We start from the raw sequence: 22,113 nt of genomic DNA, 5'->3' as shown, positions 1-22,113 counted from the left end.
TAATGACACTTTTAATTCACCACTTTGTTTCTAAAAAAATTAATGAAATAAAATAATTAACGATAATTTAAAGTTTTTGAACACAAGTGTTGCTAGAGCAATGTTTTTGTTAGTGGATACCTGTCATAGTCGGAGAGCAGCCTCCGAGGCTGAAAAACAAAGCCAACACAAAGGTGTAGGCATCGGTCAGTTTCCAAGGGACATCTTCTGTGAGAAGAAATGTTTTTTCTACATATTTTACTGCTCTGACTGTTCCAATGTATGGTGTAGATATATCTCAATCTTGGTTTCTCATCTATTTTAGTGCTTCTCTGTCCTTTATATAACATCGTCTGCATTGCTTCATTGTTCTGCAAAGCATCCTGTCATGTCTGTTAGAAGAATATTATTGTAATTATTGTAAAACTGATATATAATTCAAAAAGTTCCCCCTTGACCTTGGAAATTGTGATTTGACAATAAATATATCTATATTTTTCAATCAGATTATGATCACCAGGAGCACACAGTTGTTCGTGTTTACATTTATTGGATTATACTACACTGGCACAGGTATTATAGGATTAATTAAATTTTTCATTATGGCTGATAATATCACGAAAATTCTATTAAAAAGCTGAGTAGCATGAAAATGTCTCTCACACTGCATTTCTGCAATCAAGACAGATGAAGGGCACTTGTTCCTGCAAAGAGTTAATATTAGCTACCCAGTCAACCATGACCGCTCCATCACTTCTATGCTAATACTTAACAGAGGTCGGTGCATGCACACATATGACCATAAAGACTTCCAGTGCAACTAGAGGGTAAGTTAACTTCCTTTTATTTGTTTTTTTTTTTTGCAGCAGCAGCAGCTATGCATTCATATTTTTTTCTGTCTTCATTGAGCCTCAGTGTTTGTTTGGGACTGTATTAATCACACAATAACACAAACACCTCAAGACAAAATGAAGAGCCTGGACGAGGCTCCGGAGACTGAAATCATCAGAGAGAACAACAACTGGGAGCCAGAAAATCAATCAGAGACATCCCATAATAAGAGTCTGCTCCTTGCCGATCCATGGAAACCATGCCGACGGTCCAGTGCTACTGTCAAAGGTCAGACTGGAGAGGAAAATCATTAGAATGTGATCAATACTGGCCCAATCAGTACATCAGACACTAGTTATTTTGAAGCCGAGCCGCATGTGATTTCATACATGAGCTTTGTTTGACCTGAAAGGTTGTAGATGATTGTTCAAGTGCAACACAATGAAATATGCAAGAGGACTTTTAAAATATGATAATATGTAATGCTAATGAAATTACGAGTAACTAGGAGACAGATTGCGATTGTTTTCCTCAACACTGATATACTGATAATCAGCATCCATTCATACAAGTATACATGATCTGTTGAATATTCTTTACACATGCTTTAATATAAGTTTCTATGTCCATATTTTTACATACATTTTATATACATTTTGTGTATTTTTGTGTCAGGCTGTAGTCATTTTGGGTCTCATTTTGGTTAATATGTCTCTTTGTAGTTTTTTTTGTGTCTTCTTGTGGTTGTTTGTCTCTCTTTGTAGCAATTTTATGTCTACTTTGGGTTGTTTTGTGTCCCTTTGTTGTCATTTTGTGTACCTCTATGGTTGTTTTGCCCGTACCTGTTGATATTTTGTGTCTCTTTGCAGTTCTTTTGCATCTCTTAGTTGTCATTTTGAATATCTTTGTATACATGCTCATTTCAGCGGGTTTTGCAGGTGATAGCCAGGGGGACCCCTGGCGCTTTGGGCCCCAGGGCCTGTGCCCTACTGGCCTATTTAGTTATTCATCTATGCTTGTGAGGCCTTAGTACTAGGTTCTTTCTTGCATTTCCAAAACCAAGTTCTGCATATATACAATTAAAATAAAGCCAGCATCTCCATAAATGCTTTTTTTTTTTTTACTTTAATGCAAATTGTTTGGCCTATAAAAGACCTAAATGGAACTGGAGGAAGTCTAACCCACATGTTTGTTCTCTTAGGGTGGTTGCTAAAGCTGAGGTGTTGTTTGGGAACAGTGTGTGGGATGGAGTGGTATAGCTACGCTGCTCTGGGCATTTTGACTGCCATCCTCAGCTTTCTGATGGACCTCAGCGTGACAAAGCTGCTGAGAGGTACACACACATATGCATGCATCCCCCCACCCCTCACACACACACACACACACACACACACACACACACACAAACATAGAGGACTCTGGAATCTGAGAGGAATCTGAGTGAACAAAAGTCATCATCACACATCATTAATGTTTCTCTTTCGCTCCACTTGTAGCTCACCAGTGGCTTTACATGAAGATGGAAGGCAACACTCCGCTGCAGTTCTTCTGCTGGACTCTTTACCCAGCATGCCTTTGCGCTGTCGCCTCATCGTTCTCCCACAACATCTGTCCCTTCTCCACAGGTCTGTCCAGCAACAGTTATGCAGTTATAGCAACAAGTTAGCTGCTGATAAGCCAGATATGTCTCTCAGGAGGGGGTCCGGGAGGGAGACCAGTTATCTTTGCTTATATTTAGGATGAATTTTTTTATTACTGCAAGCCCCCATGCCTCCCACCCCAATAGCATAAAATTTTCCACTCTTGATGGCAGCCCCAGTAGAGACAAAAGTACAAAAATCAAATGCTGATTAATGATATATGTATAAGAGTAAATATTTGATTTGTCAGGTGATGCAAGCACGACTCCACATTATTGCTAAAGCTGCTTTGTAGCTGCTGAATGTGTAAATAGGCAACTGTTTGCCAACAAGTTCATAACATATCATCTTTAAGGTAGTATTGCTTCAGCTTGTTTTCACTGCCTCTGAAATTGTTGCAAAATCAGTTATTGCAGTACGGAAGCCCTAAGCAGACGTGTTTTTTTTTTTTTTACAAGCCGTTTTCTCGATATAACAAGATATTATCTCGTTATAACAAGATATTATCTCGTTATCTCGAGAAAACAGAGTTTGTTTTCCTGAGATATTATCTCGTTATCTCGAGAAAACGAACTTTGTTTTCCCGAGATATTAAGTCGTTATCTCGAGAAAACGAACTTTGTTTTTTGGTTTGTTTTTTTAAACTTTATTGAATGAACGTCAGAAGAAGAAGTGGCGGGTGGATGATGTGACAGCAGGTGCCGTGCGGTGTTCAGCACGGACAAATGCGTGCAGGTTCTCGCCCCTGCACGTACCAAAAAGCACCGGAGCAACAGTATAATAATCTAGTTATGATTACTGATGAATTTGGGTGATGTGACCCTGTAATAATCATCTTACCTTGCGCATTGGTCCGCGCTGAAAACCGCACGGCACCTGCTGTCACATCATCCACCCGCCACTTCTTCTTCTGACGTTCATTCAATAAAGTAAAAAAACAAACAAACAAACAAACAAAAAAAAAGTTCGTTTTCTCGAGATAACGACTTAATATCTCGGGAAAACAAAGTTCGTTTTCTCGAGATAACGAGATAATATCTCAGGAAAACAAACTCGGTTTTCTCGAGATAATATCTGAGATAATATCTCGTTATATCGAGAAAACAGCTTGTAAAAAAAAAAAAAACACGTCCGCTTAGGGCTTCCGTATTGCAGAGTTTAGTATTACAGTATATTATTGCCTCTAACATAGACTCAGTATTATCCTTTTAGCTTCATGATTTAAAAGCAAATCTTTAACAGAAAAAGATGGAAATCTGGCTGAAATATGAGTAAAAATAGAAATGACATTCATTCATTTTCATGGTATTTATTATAGTGGAAGGTATATGTAGCTAAAGCCTGAACAAAGCACATCAGATATGTATCAGATAACTATCTCATTTGACTTCAGGATACAGGATCATCAAGTAGGTTCCCATCTTCACTGCTGCACGTGTATCCTAGAAAAAGAGCAAATGAAGGACACAGACGAATATCTATATTTTTCTTCCCTTTCTTTAGAGTAAATGGCATTGAGAAAAAGTCAAGTGTGATGATATCTTTTAAATTCAGTGAGTGCTTAATGGAGACATACAGTATGAAAAGTCAAATATGATTTTATCCGTCTCAAAGAAAATCTCTCTAAATCTAGATTTATTTCCATGAGGCAGGGATATTTGCATTTTGGTGTATACTAGTGTTGAATGCAGTGGAGGGCTTGGTGTGATATAATATGGAGAGAACATAGATCTACCTTTAAGAAAGGACCTCACCATCCGTCCACTCTTTATGTCCCAAGCACTCTGTCTGTCACAGGACATTACCCCTTCTGCCCAATAGGTTCCATGTTCATGTTTATGGCAACTGCAAGTATTAATACATTGCTCTATTGTCAATGAGAAAAGCTTTTTGGTGATCCCTGAAAGGGCAAATGTGCTTGATTTATGTGACAAAGTTCCCCAAAGAAGCATCTTCAAGTTTGAAAATATGGTGTAAAACATAACTTTATCATCACAAAATAAATTTCGCTTTATTTTCATCTGTTTTGTGCAGATCATCTCTGCCCTCCTGTTACCTACATTTAATTATTCTGTAAAATTATTATTTGCATTCACTTAGAAAACCGCTTTCAAAACTTTTTGATTGCTTTCTGGGTTTTTTTTTTTAAGAAAATACTGTCCCATTACTTCATTTCTGCTCAGGCTCGGGGATACCAGAGGTTAGAACCATGCTGGCCGGCATAGAGCTCCCTCACTACTTGTCTCTCACGAATATGTTTACCAAGTTCCTGGGTCTTATCTGTACACTGGCAGCTGGAAGCACTGTTTTCTTGGGCAAAGTGGTGAGAGATGTCTCAGTGTGCCTGTTTGTCATGCAAAATATGCAGCTACTCTTTACAATTGCATGTTTTGGGTTATGAATACCATTTCCATATTTATCTCTTAACATAAGGGTCCTTTTGTGCATCTTTCCACCATGGTCGGAGCGTACCTGAGCAAACTCTGCACTCTTACGCAGGCCAATAAGAAGGTAAAACTACACTTAATTATTCAAGTGTGTACCCATTTAACCTACATTTCTTGGTGTACAATTAGTTATTTTACCTCTGTCATAAAATCTAGAGTTATACTGAGCATTATACTGGTAGTGACAAACTTTTAGCTAATAATCGCCATACTTCTCAGCTCCCCTCATCTTTTTAGCCTCTTCTAGCCGATTTTTATGGGTTTTCCAGCCTGTAAACTGCAGGAGCAAACAACTGCTTTTGGCAATCAAAGTTCTGATAAATGCTCTGTTCACTACTTGCTAGTTAGCATTGGCAACCAACTTTGTGATCATGGTGGAGCATTCAGCACAGGAGTTGTCAAATATTTTCATAATAAGCCAGTTAAGGGAGCAAGCATATAACTGAAGGCTGCACAGGAAAAGTGCAAACACAAGACAAAATATCTTTTCCATCTCACTTACATATTTGTGGAGTTGTCCAACGAAATTGCTAATTTTAGTTAACAGCACTAGCTCTGATGACAGAACGTAATCTACAAATTATTATTATACCTGACAGGCACTTTTGAAGTGGCGCAAGTTGAAACAGTAGCTTATTAGTGCATTATACGTAAACTAGTAAAAGAACCACAGATGATTAAAATATAATGCATGCATTTCATGTCACATTGAGGGGCTGCATAAAAGGCTTCAGAGGGCCCCCATTGGACCACAGGCTGGCTAAAGAGCTTTTCGTTTCCTTTGGGAGTTGGTGGAGATCAAAAGTGAGCCAAAAAAAGTGAACATTAGACTTAATTTTGTCTTGTATAACATTACCTCAATTTGGTGGATTATAGTGTTCTACAAGGTTCAAGTTTAGGTCAGACAGTTTTTAATCTCGACATGCTGCCACATTAGAATGTCATGAGGAGGCACGGCATAAACTTCCATAATTATGCTGATGATGCATTGTTGTACATTGCCATGTCTCCTGATGACCCAGGGCCAATCGATGCCCTTTTTAACTGTGTTTTAGATATAAAGTCATGGATGGCAGAAAACTTTGAACAGATCAACCAGAACAAAACTGAGCTTTACATTATTGGTCATTATTGGTCCTGAGGCTCACGGAGAGAGACTGAAGTCCTTTGTGTTACAGTTTTGTTTGTATGAAAAGTACTATACAAGTAAAGTCTGATTGATTGATTGAACTCCAAATTGCTAAAGCAAATGTTGTTCAATCTGGCAGACTGGGAGCAAAGAAACACTGCACAGATTCTAACTGTGGAGATTATTTTGTCAAAATGCTAATGTTGTTCCATGTCTGCCATATGTGTTAATTGGCAACTGTTTGTGACACATAGCCTACAACACAACAAATTGAAAGGTTATAGTTTGAATGAAATGATAGGACTGAAATATGTTAATGTTTCTTTTCATTCTGAAAAGAGACAGCACATTACAGCATATTTCTCTTTTAGGAAAAAGCAGCTGGAGAAATGCTGGTTGTAGCTGCTGCTGTCGGTGTAGCCAGCTGCTTCGGCGCTCCTATTAGTGGTGAGAGAGGGTTAGGAATTTTTTATGTAACAGCTCATGCTTTATCTGTTCTTCTCAGACTTGTCTGGTTATTGCGTTTTCACCCTTGATTTCCCTCTTGTTCGCTTCACATATTTTGCTCTTGCCTTTTATCCTCCCTCATACCTCTGCCACTCTGTCATGTTTATGTGTTCATTCACACCTCATTTTCTTTCACCCCTTCCCTCTTTTGCCACATCTCTGAAAACATTAGACTGTTGATTAACACTTGGATAGTTTTTCCTTTTAAAATATTTGTTGCCTCACATGCAGGGAAATTGAGAGTTTTGCTCATTTAGATGAGAGCACTTAGTGCTGTTTTTAGAATAGTCTAAAGTGACTTCTTCACACCCCTCTGCTCCTCTAGGTGTGTTGTTCAGTGTGGAAGTGATGTGTTCTCACTTCACCCTGAGGCATTACTGCCCGTGTTTCTTCTCAGCCGCCTGTGGAGCGTTGACCTTCCGCATGTTCTCAGTGTGGAGCGGAGATTCAGGTAATGGAGATCCTGATTGCCCCCCTATGGTCAACAAGGAGAAGGTTCACATAAGAGAGACTGACACATTGACCCGAAGTAAAGGGGCCACAAACCCAGTGACATGACCTAAGATCCAAGTTTTTCTTGAAGAAGTGTGCATTCAGGCGTCATCTATATATTATATGACCCAAAATATCTATAAAACCACTATCCAAATGCTTTTTTTCATGGTTTGAACACAAACCATTCATTCACTTTAAAAGGAAATTATAATACTTATGCAATGATACTTTACAACTTGTGTGCTTCCAAGCTTGTGGCAACAGTACTGGTAAGGGCCATTATGGTTTCAACATGACAGTGCCCTCATGCACAAAGCCAGGTCCATGAAAAACTGTTTTTCTGAGTTTGTTGTGGTACCATATTCTCCCAGACAAGTGGGAGCTGTTACAGAAACATATTACTGCCAATGGCTTTGGAAACAGTTATTCAGAAATCACATAGGCGTATGACTTACAGAATTACATATGGCTGTATGTTATTTTCAGGTATCCACGTACTTTTAGTACAAGTGCCGAAAACACAACCCTAACAATTTGTAAAAGGGATAACATTATTTAATATTCTGCATATATATTTTCCAATAAGTATAATCACATAGCATGCATTTTTTTTTTAAATTGAGTTTAGTTCAGGCATTTTTCTTCCATTTGAACTGACACACTGGGACTTTTTTTTTTACATTCAGTGTAATGTTAAGATCATATAGTATATGTGTCGAAATCAGACAACCCTTACAATTTGTAAAAGGGCTAACATTATGTTTTATTCTGTTTTTTATGTTTGATAGTCAGTATAATCATATTACAATGCAACATGGTACAACATTTGGTTTAAGCATTTTCCCGCAATTAGAATGAATACAATACTTATTTAACAAAGTGAATATAAAATGTTGGTCATTTCATTCTTGTCAGTTATGTTGACAGCTATCTAATTACTTGTCATGGCAATGACTGGAAACACCAGCTTTGGTAAAATTAGCAGGGACATTTAGGTTGACAGACAGTGAATTTCAATAAAATCTCGATGCAATAAAAAGTGAAGGAAGATTAGATTTTGAGAGGCTTTGGGAGAAAGTGGAGGGATGACTTCAATTTGTTGTGTGTCCACAGAGACTCCTCAGGCGTTGTTCAAAACTAATTTCCCCGCTGCTGTACCTTTCTACCCGTTGGAGATTCTGCTGTTTGCTTTCCTCGGGTGAGTTTACTTTTGCAATATTTGCATAGTCACGACTCCTCTATTTGTCAATGTCTCACAAATAAAAACTGATATCATATCAGTTCTACCAGCTCCGCTGTGTTTTCTCCTTGTTCCAATTAGCAATTACAGTATTTTTCCCTCATTATTTGCTGTACTCCTCATCAATCCCCCAAGTCTAATGACCTCAAACAGTCTTTTGCTGCGTGGGTTAAAATAAGCTTCTTGTCTGGAAACAGGCTGCTATGTGGAGCTGTGAGCTGCTGCTACCTATTCTGGCATCGCTGGATCCTGCGATTCACCAAAACAAACCCGACCTTCATCAAAATGCTGACGACAGAGTGAGAGCATTTCACAATGTGAAGGCCAGATAATTATTCAGTGATGAGTCATCTGCTGTGTAAGACAGATTCATAAGATAGAGTTTGGGTGGAGTATCAAGTCAAAATTGACGATTGCAGATTGATGATTGCAGTGTTTCTTTGAGAATAATTCACATTACACAAAGAAATATTAGACACTGTTCCCCTTGAATCCATTTCACCAAACTGATGTTAAGCAACTATATAAACACCTTTATGATGATACTGTGCAGGGCCTTTAAAGTCACATTCAAATGGTTCACAAATCCCTAGTGATTTTATCTATACTCCAGATCTAAGATGTGCAAAACACTGTTAACCTTTGAGAGCATAGATCTGAAGAAGCCCAGAGTGGGTAGTGCTAATGTTTATTCTGATGAGGTCACACAGAGAAATTTGCACATTAAAACTTGTTTAAATTTCAGTGGGAATGACTTCAATGAAAGCAACATTATTACATCTCTCTGCAGGAAGGGTTTATACTCAGGCATGGTGGCCTTCCTCCTGGCGTCTCTGACATTCCCCCACTCTGCCGGACAATATATGGCTTCTAAGGTAGGAATGAACAAAATTTAAAGGCACAGTCTGTATTTTTCGCTACCATGCACAGCACCTGGATACCCATGTTATCACAAGATCACATGAAAATCCATCTTGTCAGGGCTCTAGTAATGCATGTGTGTCCAATCAGCCTTATTTGCAGAGCTATTGGCGAGCCTGTTAAAAACCACTTAGCATAGATGCTGCAGTAGCATTAGTTTTTTATCAAAACTGGAGAGTATTTCTTCATGGAAGAATGACTCTTAGGGCCTTTCTTAATGGAAAATATGTTTTTGCTCGACTGGCTCATGATAGACAGATGACTGATCAGATTGCCTTCCAAGTATTTTGCTTCCAAGTAAGTGCCTGCTCTTTTCCGAACAGTTTTCAATGATGATCCCCCAAATATGTGGAACAAACCATCTGGGCCGTCAGGTTATAATTTTGTGGGATATACACACATAATTGATGACTTGGAGCCATAAAGGAAATGTTAAGTGTTTCTCAACTGCTTGTCATTAGAAATGTTTTACTTAGATTGTGCATAAATGATAAGACTGGAGGCATTCTATATTTTCTTTTTGATAACAAATCCCACAAAAAGACCAAAACTTTATTTGTTGAAGTTTGCTGTAGGCCTAAATTGTTATTTAAAAATGGAAAAACACATCAGTGAGCCGCAGTGTTGCACCAGATGTCATGTTTCTTCATTATCATGAATGCTGACACTGTGGTTTATTTTACGTCAAACCTTCATATAGACTGAATCACAATGCTTGTTTTCATAAGCTTCTGGGTAGAAAAGCCCCCTGTCACATACATTTTTTAAAAAATAGTGCTGAACAAACACTACCTGAATTTGTAAGGTTTGAGATAGCCGACCTAAAAAATGCTCACCCCCCAAAATATCAGTTTAAGTGTAAGCTAAACTTCCTCACCTTGCCATCAAACATGCCTTTCCGACTGGGAACTGAAGCCGTTATCTCAAAGCCAACAGACTCCACTGACAAAAATAGCTGGTCCATCACTGCCTCCATCAGTTAGTGTGTAAGGTTATACCAAAATGCCATTTGGTTTTCACTTCAGGATTCAGTCTGATGAGTGAGGACTTATTTGGTTTTGTTTTTGATTTTTAGACATTTTATCAAAGTCTCGCAGAGCTGCTTGTTGACGTTTTTTCCAATTTAAAAACATCCGTCCATCCATCCACTGTCGTCCACTTATCGTGAAACAAAATGATACATTTGTGACCCATTTTTTAAGACTTACACCTTCAACAGAAACAAATGGGATTAGGGCTGAGTGCCACAGACAGGGTAGAGCAGTCAGAAAGCACTGAGAGACAGACAAATAAATTGTCTTGTCTTTTCATAATACAATAATGCCAGCCTCGTCCTTTAATGTTCACTCTTTGTTTCAATCAAGTTTCTTTTGTGTTCACACAATAATCTGAATGGCAGCAATCTCTTTACAGCATACCATGAAGCAGCTCCTAACCTCCTTACTGGATAGCAGGCAGTGGAGCTCTCAATCCCATAATACCTCTGTTCATCTGGGGCCCGAGCCTCTGCTGGAGTGGAGCCCATCAGGGAGTTCTGTCTTTCTTCCTTTGGCTGTCTTTCTGCTAATGAAGGTACATGCATTGGAGAGGGCCAATTAATGAGTCTTTTATCTCAGTCCACCTGCACTGATAACCAACAGACGCTGGGCTTACCCACTCGTAGTATTTGCTCAGGACGCAGTGACCCATAATTGACATATAGTAACTGACATTTTCACAGCAGAGTAAGCAAACTAAAGATGGTTTACTATTTCAGACTGAAATGTCTTCTGATATCTGATGCTCATAGCAACACTGTTGATGGCAGCTAGAACTCTCAGCAGCTGGTCAGGTAATGGCAAAGACACCAGTATTAATCAAGAACCACCCATATATCTGTTATTCTCTATTGTACTCCAAGCAGAAGGAAGCTTGCCTGATAGCAGACAGAACTGTCAGTTCGTTACACTATGTTTCCATCTTCAGTCAGACTTTGCGCCCACTCTGCTCTACCGATTTCCATGGGGGAAGACCACTGGAGGCCAATGTATCTGCCTGAATCTAACATTACTTTAAGTCCATATTGATGTGTAGCCATGCCAGCATAATAGTTTTGCCAAGGGTTAAAGAGTGGTGCAGAGTGAAGTAAAACATTCTACAATGTTGGAAGATATTGAGAAGACATTTTGATTTTGAACAACCTCGATAACAGCATCTGTTTTGTCTAATGTGGTTGTTCTTATTACTCCACATTGATTCTGGCCATATACTGTCTTAATAATGGACATAGCTACCATGGCATCCCATACTGGCTCAAGTTTGACATTTCAGCCATCGCCATTAGATTTTTGAGGCCAGTGACACAGTGGCCATATTTGGACGAGAGGGTGGAGCTGTGGATGCGTTAGGAGACCTGGATACTGCACCTGATTCATTCCTATGAAAGCTGCTCAGTAGCCCATGAAGCAACAAATGCTCTGTGCTTGCGTTATGAAAGAACCTGGATCTTTCATATTATGAGGCCCATAGACCATGCGCACTCAAGACTCACGGTGGCACTTTTGGACATTATGTAAAATTGGCCTCAAAACTTGGCACTGGTCCTTGGGGGTTTTGGGCTGGAGCTGGGGAGGAGTGAAGGGGGGTCTAACTGAGACCTCAGGACACTATCAGTGGGCAGCCTGTCACTCAGGTGGCCTCGCCCTTAAATGTACGTAACTCTTGAGTCTTAATAAAATGTAAGTAGGTGAGTTATAAAAAAATCACTGCCCCTGCAGTTGTCATGAATGAATTTCTGCTGTAAAGTTAGTTACTTTAACATGGGAATTTGCTCTTCTTTGGAGCCAGCCCCAAGAGGCCATTTGAGGAACTACAGTTTTCGGCACTTCTGCATTGGCTTCATTTTTTAGCCGTGGAATTTGCTGCGTAGTGCTGGCCCACGTTGACATCAGCATGTAAACAAATTGACATTTATGCTAGTCCTGCCTGTGGCGCTGATTGACTAATCGCTAGTCCCCTTGTGGTGCTTATTGGATCGATTTTCAACCGTGAAGCCACAGTTTCATGTAATGACGCCAAATGAATCAGTCAACTGGAATTCAAAGGTCTGGGCCAGTACAACAAGGAAGCCGTACTTACTAAAACAAAAGTTGCATTGTAGGCCATCACCTCTGGATTGAAAACAGTTTCTTACAACTCATTGGGATCCACTTACTATGAGCATTTTTCCCCCATTACCTCGCACAGACGTGAATTGTTAATGGGCCTGATTCAGTTCATTTGATTGGACAACACTGAAAACATTGCCCTGCACACAGATTGACAGTGACCCATCTGCTGTGCTAGCAGAGTTGTTCAGATGGTGAAGAGAGATTTGACAGTCTGTCTCTGTTGTTGGTTCTCAGATGTGGATGTTGGTCCTCGCCTGCACTCTGCCTCTGCCAGCTGGATATTTCATGCCAGTGTTTGTCTATGGTGAGTGAAGGGAAAGCACTTGGATGAGTTTGTTTTGCAAATTACCAAAATGGCACAAATTTGCGGGATTTGTCTTGCTGGAGCCTCTCACCAGAATGTTAAAGCTCCGCTGTAAGCTGAAATATAAAGATAGAGAGACACTTCTTATGTGTTTTATTTCTGTTCTCCAGGGGCAGCATTGGGCCGTTTGCTTGGAGAAGGAGTAGCTTATGTGTCTTCCACTGAAATGACTTCAGGCCAACAGTGGGCTTCTATAAACCCCGGGGGCTACGCACTTGCTGGTACAACACCTGCACTTGCTCTTTGTTGTTGATATAGTGATAACCCAACCTGTATATCTGCAGTGTTTATATCCCTCTATTATTAACTTTAAAGGTCCAGTGTGTAGGATTAGGGACATCTATTAAAAGAAATGGTATATATTTACAACTATGTTTTCTTTAGTTTAAAACCCCCTGAGAATAAGAATTGTTGCAAATCTGTTGCCTTAGAATGAGCCATTTATATCTACGTACAGAGCGGGGTTTCCTCCATGGTTTACACCATGTTGTTTCAGCAGTTTTGGAGTGGACACCCTTCTGCACAGGTGAGATTTTAGTTCTGTAGCCTTACAACTAGATGCCACTAAATCCTACACAAAGACCTTTAACCCTTTGAAACTTGGATTGAAATCACTTTTGTTGTGGTAGTTTCAGACACCTTTCACAAGTATTTAAACCTTTGAACCCTGAAAAAAACATGAGGAAAATGGCAAAGAGCAAATTGATGAGAAATGTCCCACAAGTTGCAAAAAATTAGTAGATTCAGAAATTTCTTTTTTTTTTTAAGCTGAATAATGTATCCAGAGAGCTACATTTCTAATGATCAAAATTATATATAAAAATTATTTTGCAGAATAATTATATTTTTTTTAAGCAGTTTTTTCCATCTCATATCCTTGTCTTGTTTTTTTGTTTTTTGTTTTTTGTTTTTTCGGTTTCCAGGTAATTTTCTTGTACTTTTTAGTAATTTATTGTTAAGTTCTGGGCCAATTTGCCAAGTTTTCAAAGGGTTAACCTGTTCAAAATGTTGCACCATGGAGTGTAATTTTTTAACCACTTCTTATTTTAACACCAAACCTGCCAAATATGCCATCACTAATACAAATCTGTAAAACCGTAAAACTTTATGTATACCAGAAATTGCAAGCCTATTCAGTGTTTCATATATGAATGTAAAATTAATATGTTGATTAATATTTGGACTTGTGCCAAATCTTTTTAAAATGTTGCATTAGATTTAACTTGGGTTCAGCGTTTCCCAATGACAACAACAGTGGTGTTTCATTTTAGTTCAAAGGAGGATGACATAACTTTAAGTCCAAAAGAAAGAAGAAACAGAACTAAATCCAACCAGAAACAAGGGAGACAAACACACAAGGGGAAACCAGAGCAGGGAATAACACCATGAACACAGGCGTAGACACAGACAAACTGACCAGGAGCAAAGGAAAACTCACAGGTATATATTCACACAGAACTAATCACAAGAACAAGACACAGCTGGAGTAGGCCAGCATGGACAAAAAGGAGGGAAACAGGAATCAGCTGACAATGAGGGTGCAAGCGAGGGACAGGAGACAAGACACATGAGGAGCTTGACTTTCAAAGTAAAACAGGTTATAACCTACAACAAAACCTATGGCAAAATATTTAATAATGACCCAGGCATTCCCAGACATGTTTGCATCATACTATATATATATATACTGTATATATATATATATATATATATATATATATATATATATATATATATAACATGTTTTTTTAAAGTCTGAAAAAATACTGAAAAGTGATATAAATCAAAATAATCTGAGTCCTAACTGTAGTTTATAACATCAATAGGAAATACCTTAACACAGTTTCTGCCTTGCAGGTGCAGCAGCCTTTTCTGGCGCTGTGACACACACGTTGTCCCCTGCTCTCCTGGCTTTAGAGTTAACGGGCCAGTTCAGCCACACTCTACCCATCCTCGTTACCACTCTGCTGGCCAATGCCGTGGCTCGCTCTGGACACCGTCCCTCTTTCTATGATGCACTCACTATCAGCAAGAAGCTCCCACACCTGCCCTCTCTAAAGAGGGCATGCCCCTGGTAAGTGAAAAAAAACATGTGGAACAAATTAAAGAAATTAAGTTTTGGGATGATCTTCTCTGTGGTCAGCTGTTAAAATAACTAAATAAGTAACCCAAATTAAGGTGCATACAAGTTTGGGTGCTTTCTGTATGAGATTTAAAGTTCCAAGGCAACACATTCATTATTTCTATACACTGTAAAGAGAAAGTATTTGTTTTAACTTAAAATATAGTGTCCAGGGTGCCATAAAATTTTAAGTTGACTGCATTTTTGAAGTTGAATCAAAATACAAAAACATCTCAACTTGTCTTCTAAAATTCAGACAGCTTAAAATTTTAAGGCAGCACTAGCTTTTTAAGTTTGGGCAATTAGTTTCTTTGCACAAGCAGTGTGAGAAAAGTCCTGGAAATATTTACAGAAAGTGGCTAGATCAAATAGATATCCGGAGTTTGTGATATCTGGGGACTTTTGAGATGACAATGTTGTTCTATTGGCCCAACACTGCTCCAGTGTTGGGCCAATAGAATAACATTGTCCTCAGCAGTGGTGTAGTGGAGGGTATATGCAGGCTTACATGGTATGTAGAGTATTTCCTCCTATCAGCCAAAAAGCCCTTGGAATATACAGGATAGTATATCCACTTCCTTCTTTGTAACCCATTTAATCAGCTACCACAACACCACAGGGCCAGAGTAAAATACTTCAACAAATGTTGCGTCTATGCCATTTCATTTGTCAGAGATAATCCTGAGATGAATTCTAAAGACTCAGAAAAGCTTTAAATCTGGTGCCAACAACCTTTATTAATTTATTGTTGCCCAACACTTCAACAAGCTCACTCAAAAGCTATGACTCAATTCCTATTAGCCTCAGCTGTACCTTGAGATTAATGCCGACATGCGTGTGACTATACTAAAGATTACATACCTACACTGAACACTGGTATATTATCATGCTAATCATATGCATGTAACTACACTAATAGTGGCATTTAATTGAAAGCACAGTTGAGTCTTAAATACAGATGAGCCGGTCTGAGAGCCGAGAGTGAGTCACAGGTGCGAAGAGGATTAACCATTCAGATTTAAGTAACATGACCTGTCCTCCAACAACTCCCAGGCTTAATTTTTCATTGTTTATTCCACACTCTTCTTATTCCCTCAACGGGGGTTACAGCTAAAGACTGTTTAACCTTCTGGGCTGAAAGGTCTTGTGATACCTGAAGCTCACTCTCAGCAACGCTGCCAGTGAAAGGATGAATTTTTAAAAGCTAGAAATCTCAGCAGCCAGCCAAGTAATGGCTGAGTCACCAGTATTGATCAAGAGCCCCATCAACCACCCACATATCTTTTATTCTTCATTTGTGCTGTGAGGGAGGAAAACCTTACCCACTAGTGCAATAAATATGAGTCGGATGTGGACATTTATGCGCTGGGAACAGTTTGTTATAACTGTCAGAGTAAAGCATCTCTAAAGCATTAAGCTCTGGGAGACATTTATTTTTGCCAGACAGCACACCTGCCGTAAGATTCACTTACAATGACTGTTTTTTTTTCCCATTTAAATGTAAATGGGCAAATTAAAATACTTAGTTTACACTGCTTGGAGGCAGTCGGGTGCTCTTTTGGCCCTGCTCCAAGTGGCTTGGCGTGGCTCGGCGTGGCTCGGCGTGGCTCAGCATGTTAAAACTGACAAAGGAAACGTTAATTGGTGCAGCACAGTTTAACTTGGCATGGCCAAAAATACCAATGGAGAAGGTCCACGTCATGTTTCTTGCTATTGTGTGTGAGAGGTAGTTAGACCTTTAGCGCAACAGTGCCCAGGGGCCCATTGACTCATAATCCGCCCACGGCCACTAAAAAAGTACCCCCCACCCCTATCACCTCTCAACATAATCTTACAGTTTCATAATTTACCAGTGTCACTGATTTTTTTCTCATCAGGCATTCTGCTATGACTCACAACTCTTTAAAAGCAAAGATTAAAGATACAAATACAGAGTTGACTCATTTCTATTGTATCTGAAGGTTACATTGCTTTTGTGGTTAATGTATTAAAATAAGAGATTCTTTTCGCAGGAGTCATCTGGGAGATGTAAAATGAATACAAATGAGATCAGTAGCTTTGAACGGGTATGTCTCTGTACTGCCATGGCGATAACTGTTAGCAGCCCCACTGAGGTTTTTCCCTCCTCATCTGTCTCTCACGAAGACTGAATTTGAGCCCCTAATAATATGTTTCCATAAAAATCAAGTCGTCATCACCCACAGCTTCTTGTCAACAGCATTCACGCTGAGAAGGCTTCAAGTATTTATCTGACAAACTCAGACTGCTCGCAGATTATCTTATTGTCTGCCACTTGAAAACTGCTTGAAAATAGTTTTCCAGAGTCTCTTTGGAAATCTAAAAGTTTCTACCCTGCAAATGTCTTCTCAGGAGAGTCACTTTAATTTGAACCCATACACAAACACGTCGGGTTTTTCATCACCGTAAAGCCCTGCGAATCCTTACAGCTAAGGATAGGCTTTATCTCTTCGGAAGCATTTATTATTTAATTTAACCACAAACTGTTTTTGTTTCTGGTGTGACATGATTCATCTCTTTTGCAGGCTTCCCTCCACACCAGTCGGACAGGCTTTGGGAGCGAAATCAGTGCGGCTTCAGAAGGCAGCTGGGCCAGCAGAGGTTCAGCATGCTGTCAACACCAGCACTGACGCACAAATCCCTGTGGTGGACTCGCATGGTGCGCACAAAAAGATTTTTGCGAGTATTTTACCCCAGTCTTCTTGCTGAGGGAGTCATGTTTTGTTTGGAATATTGGCACAAAGTCAGCAGGATCCCTAAGAAAACACCAGATCCATGCTGGTCATACACATCAGATATGACAACACATAGAGTCCCTGAAAAGAAAAAAAAGGAAAACAATAAAAGAAGTGATGAAAATTGAAACAGTTTAAAAAGCAGCAGCAATTCAGCAGCGTGAAAGCTGCTCGATGAGGAGCTGACAAGTGTGTGAAGATAGTCAATCATCCAGCTGAGCCGCAATCACATGGATGAATTTTTATGTTTGTGACAGCCCAAGAGAACGGCACACACTCTAACCTCTGGCACTGTCTATGACAAAAAAAATCCTCTCCTTTCTTCTCTTGAAGAGTCACAGATTATCCTGGGCTTTGTTCTCCGTTCAGAGCTGCTGATGTTCCTGCGTCACCGTAACACTGAGGTAAAAAGGCTGCATGGAGTCAAACAGGTAGCTGTAAAGTTCAGGGGAAGGTAGAGGAATGAACTGTGTGATGCTGTTTAAAAGGCAGGTCATGTCTTCACTATCTGGTTGGCATTGACTGAATGTGAAACAGCTGCAAAAAAAGAGGATGGGAGCAGGATGTACAGACAAGGTTGCCGGCTGACGTAAAAGCTCATTTTATGACACCTGACTAACATTTTAAAGTATCAGAGCTGCTTATAAAACAGACCATAGCAATGTCTAATATAGAGAGTATGGTGTTTTCAGGCAACAGACACATCAATGAATCATACTTTCTCAAAATATTGAATGCTGCTGTGTGAATAGCATGCAACTGATAGAAAATGCATACAGATGTGAATAATTTTATGCTGTTCTGTGCAGACTCAGGGGAAACATCTGGATGAAGTCTGCTGTATACACACAGCCTATGTCCTGTTATCACCTCAAAACACTGTTCAGGAGGTAGGGAGACTGTGAGAAATATCATTTGAATGTATATGATTTTAAAGTAATAGCTCAGCACTTTGGGAAAAACTATTTGATTTTCGTGTCATGACTTAGATGAGAAGATTGTTAACCGAGAGATCAGAATGTTCTCATGCATTGTTTGCACATATACCTACCAAAGGTAATGCAAATAAATGCAAAATTTGTATATAATCCATGTGATGGTGACCCAGTAATTGGCACATAAACCATACCATATTAAGTATGTAACTTTAGGTTAAGTAGGCTGGCCTACATAAATTTATCTAAAGTAGCTTACGTAATATGATGATGCCCAACTATGTTTAATCTCCTAAACCTAAGCTTTGGAACTTTGCATGGAGTAGGTATTTTTTAGGTACTTGCTCTCAGGTTGTAGGTACTTTTTGTGATCAGAAAACTGATCCGAATGGTGGTAGAGCTGGAGGCAATAAGCCTACCTTAGCAATAAGAAAAGTAAGGCACACTAGCCTGGTTCCCTCCAAAGTTAAAAAATACACCCAGAAGCACTTTTAATACTGACAGCTATGGCACGTAACTCCCTCTAAAAACGTAATTAGTGAGCGTTAGATTTTAATTTGTACAGAGCTTTTTTAAGCATGTTTAAGCTCATTCTTTAGTCAGGCCTGCAACTTTACTGTTTCGATTCACTCTCATTTCTCTAATAGCATTTCTTTTGGTTGTAGCAGACAACTTTTTGGAGCAAAAACAGCTCTCAAAACCCACTCTGCATTACTTGCTCATCACCAAACAACAGCAGACAGACACAGTTAGTGGCTAGTTGATGAACATAATGAAGTATTTAACAACCAAAGATACAGATAATGTCCTCAGGAGCTGGTTGAGACCAAAAACAGAGCTAAAAGAGAATGAATATTCATATATTTATAGTCTGATACACAACTTACATGTGCCAGGTGGCACGAAACACAACCCCAAATGAATGATAATGTTCCTCCTGCTACTTCTTGCAGCTTTAATGACTTTGGTATCAATCTCCTCATCTAACGTTCAAAAGGAAGTAGATAATTACAAATGTATATTTGTAATCTGTTTCGTCAGATTCAGTTTCTGTTGCATCCTGACAGGCTCACAGTATCCTGAGTCTGCTTGGAGCTCAGACCTTGTTTGTCGCAGACAAGGGAAGGCTGGTCGGGCTCATCACATGGACAGAGGTAATGACTGTTGCATGTAGTGTGTATATTCATAATCACCAACACTCACAAATATAATACTCAGTTTTTTCTCAATCACGTATACAGCTTGATTCTGTTACGTTCCTCTGAGGGCGTTTGTCTCAGCTCTATGCACTTTGCAAACAAGACCATGTCTCCGTATGGATTTGTTAACATTATGCAGAGTGTTGGAGGCAAAATGGCTACTTACAGATTCAAAGCTGTCTCTAATCTCCCTCCCGGTTTCCGTTTCTATTTTCTCCTCCAGATGAAGAGAATATTGGAAGACTTGGCCAAAGAAATCTAAGCAGCAATGCACAGGGTCTACACTCAACCCTTGACCTTTTTTTTTAAGCAACATGAGTCCATCTCTGTATAATTAGCTGTACCACAGGCTATAAAAATGATATCACTTCTTCATTACCCAAATGCAAAGATATTTGTACACAAACAAAAGTGTCATCAGCTGGAGGCTGTTGCCTTTTCTTGTAATTAGCGAGATCTCGTCCACTGAGGAGATAGCACACTATCTTGTTCATTGAGCAACCCTTTACACAACAATAAAAGCACGCAGAAGAAAACCTGTAAAAAAGTTTGTGCACCACTTAACACTATATAACCCTACTGATGTGATTTTGAGAGTTTGAGATGGACTTTTTCCTTTCCATGCACTTTTTGCTTATTTATTTCAGTACACCATGGAAACAGACCACTCAAATGTCTTTGGTTTAAATAAACCATCACATATCCACCACACCCATATTGCCCGGTTTAAGAAAGTTGTTGTCATGATTAAGGCTGGATATCTTTTACAAAAATTATACCAGTACCAATGCTCGTACCTTACAGTAAAACTGATAGCTATTGAGTACAAATTCACTTGGTAACTTTGTTTTCTACTTAATTCAATACCCATCATGTGAACGAAAGCATTGAGTTACAAAAAGCCACAGGTGTGTCGTATAGCCACACCTTTGAACATTTTGCCTCTTTAGCCATAGCCGTGATGCAGGTTGCTAAATAATGATGTAAAGAAAAACCACATATGTTGTGGCTACATACCGCACTCAAGACAGGACTTTGGGAGGATAAAGATTTTAATGGAGCAACGCGTTTCGCTTATAGCTTCATCAGGCTCATCTGACATACAACATATGTGGTTTTTCTTTACATGTTTGTACTTTTGCCATAGTACCCTATGACCCTATGATTTCTCATTAAACATTAAGCGTCCCAAGTTAAAGCTGCCTTATGTTGAATTTAAAAATGTCGAAAAATGTTTGACTTGGTCACCCCTGTGGTAACTTTAAAAAGTTCACTGTGGCATACAGCTGTGCTCTCATTTTCTATAACAACAAACAAAAAAAACAACAACAAAAAAGAAAGAAATACATGCCATCAGAGTAATATGTTTTACAGTTCTTCTCATGGTGGCTTGAAGATAAAATGTTGAGTGATTTCTCACACAGTCACATCAGGGATGTGGCAAGAGTTGCCTTGGTAACAAGGTTCCTACTCAGCTTAATTAAATCTTGATTGCAGTCCAAATTATTGTTAGCGCTTTTCTGATGGGATAATTAAAACTTGGGAAACATGTAATTACTAACATATTTGTTGCTTGAAGGAAGATTTTGAAGGATGTTTTTTCGTTGTTTTGGCCAGCATTTTGATTGACCATGATAACATGGAACTCACCAAAGTAATTATTAGTTTCTTGGACCACAGTGACATCACTACTTACAAAAACAAGAGCTTTAATAAACTGTAATTAACCTCTGATGAATTATTAAAAGCCATAAATCACACTTAAGAATAGTTATTATAGATGGACTCAACTCATTTTCTGAGGACATTTAAAGTCATGAAACATGGAGATGTATTTCTTGAGATTCTGAATGCAACAGGATTCTAACTCTTCTTCTTGTAGTAGCACCAAATGCCACTTCTGAAGAGCAGCAACAGTCCCTGCTGGCTGGTTCCCTGTTTCAGACACTCTCTTTCAGAGTGTTCAGACACTATATTGATTTTAATAAAATAATCTTTGTGTCTTTACAAAAAGACCCAACACTGCAATCATTTGCAGCTTGTCAGAGTGAAACTGTCCAATTCAATACTGTTACATTTTCTTTGCAGAGAAAAACCACCACAGCTGTTGTTGTTGCACTGGCAGTGGCACTCTCAGTGACCCATTGATACATTTGCTGCCCTTATCAGTGGCTAATATTAGTGTTTTAAAGAGGCTGTAGCATTTTTAAGCTAGTGTGAAGTTCGTGTCAACTTGTGAAACTAGACAATGTAATTCATCCATTGGTGGCACAGCTTGTTGTGAAGGAGGGTAATTAATGCTCTAAATGTAGCCAAGATTTTGACAAGGGAACAATTTGCAGGACAATTTTCAATGGGGCCTGAAGATGTCTGAATGAAAATAGGTGCTATGAGTATTCACG

The 22,113-nt window shown here is 39.1% G+C and overlaps 1 protein-coding gene across 6 annotated transcripts; it reads left to right on the top strand.

Annotated features, from left to right (window-relative positions):
• The first annotated feature begins 755 nt into the window (after positions 1–755).
• On the top strand, positions 756–21,557 carry clcnk (chloride voltage-gated channel K). Of its 6 annotated transcripts, XM_088082440.1 has the most exons (21): positions 756–806; positions 943–1,098; positions 2,012–2,143; positions 2,307–2,435; positions 4,601–4,773; positions 4,884–4,961; positions 6,398–6,473; positions 6,859–6,984; positions 8,142–8,226; positions 8,466–8,567; positions 9,059–9,143; positions 10,603–10,761; positions 12,573–12,642; positions 12,813–12,923; positions 13,160–13,228; positions 14,560–14,776; positions 17,368–17,501; positions 17,911–17,981; positions 18,387–18,467; positions 19,580–19,666; positions 19,935–21,557. In XM_088082440.1, exons 2-21 carry the CDS (start codon positions 948–950, stop codon positions 19,971–19,973), a joined length of 2,175 nt encoding a protein of 724 aa, XP_087938566.1. In that variant the 5' UTR covers positions 756–806; positions 943–947; the 3' UTR covers positions 19,974–21,557. The 6 variants fall into 6 exon arrangements, with proteins under 6 accessions (XP_087938566.1, XP_087938565.1, XP_087938567.1 ...); XM_088082439.1 differs by lacking the exon at positions 756–806 and having other exon boundaries at positions 813–1,098; XM_088082441.1 differs by lacking the exon at positions 756–806 and having other exon boundaries at positions 813–1,098; positions 4,634–4,773; positions 19,935–21,555.
• Positions 21,558–22,113: the final 556 nt, after the last annotated feature.

This window comes from Plectropomus leopardus, chromosome 9 (assembly GCF_026936395.1).
Source record: "Plectropomus leopardus strain MGB_pleo_1.0 chromosome 9, ASM2693639v1, whole genome shotgun sequence".
Lineage (NCBI taxonomy): Eukaryota > Metazoa > Chordata > Actinopteri > Perciformes > Serranidae > Plectropomus > Plectropomus leopardus.
This window is presented reverse-complemented; position numbering and strand designations above follow the sequence as displayed.

Coding starts and splice junctions, on each gene's coding strand:
- clcnk (XM_088082440.1), top strand. CDS start 948: ATGAAGAGCCTGGACGAGGCTCCGGAGACTGAAATCATCAGAGAGAAC. Junction 4,962..6,397: donor TTACGCAGGCCAATAAGAAG/GTAAAACTACAC, acceptor TTTCTCTTTTAG/GAAAAAGCAGCTGGAGAAAT. Junction 6,985..8,141: donor AGTGTGGAGCGGAGATTCAG/GTAATGGAGATC, acceptor GTGTGTCCACAG/AGACTCCTCAGGCGTTGTTC.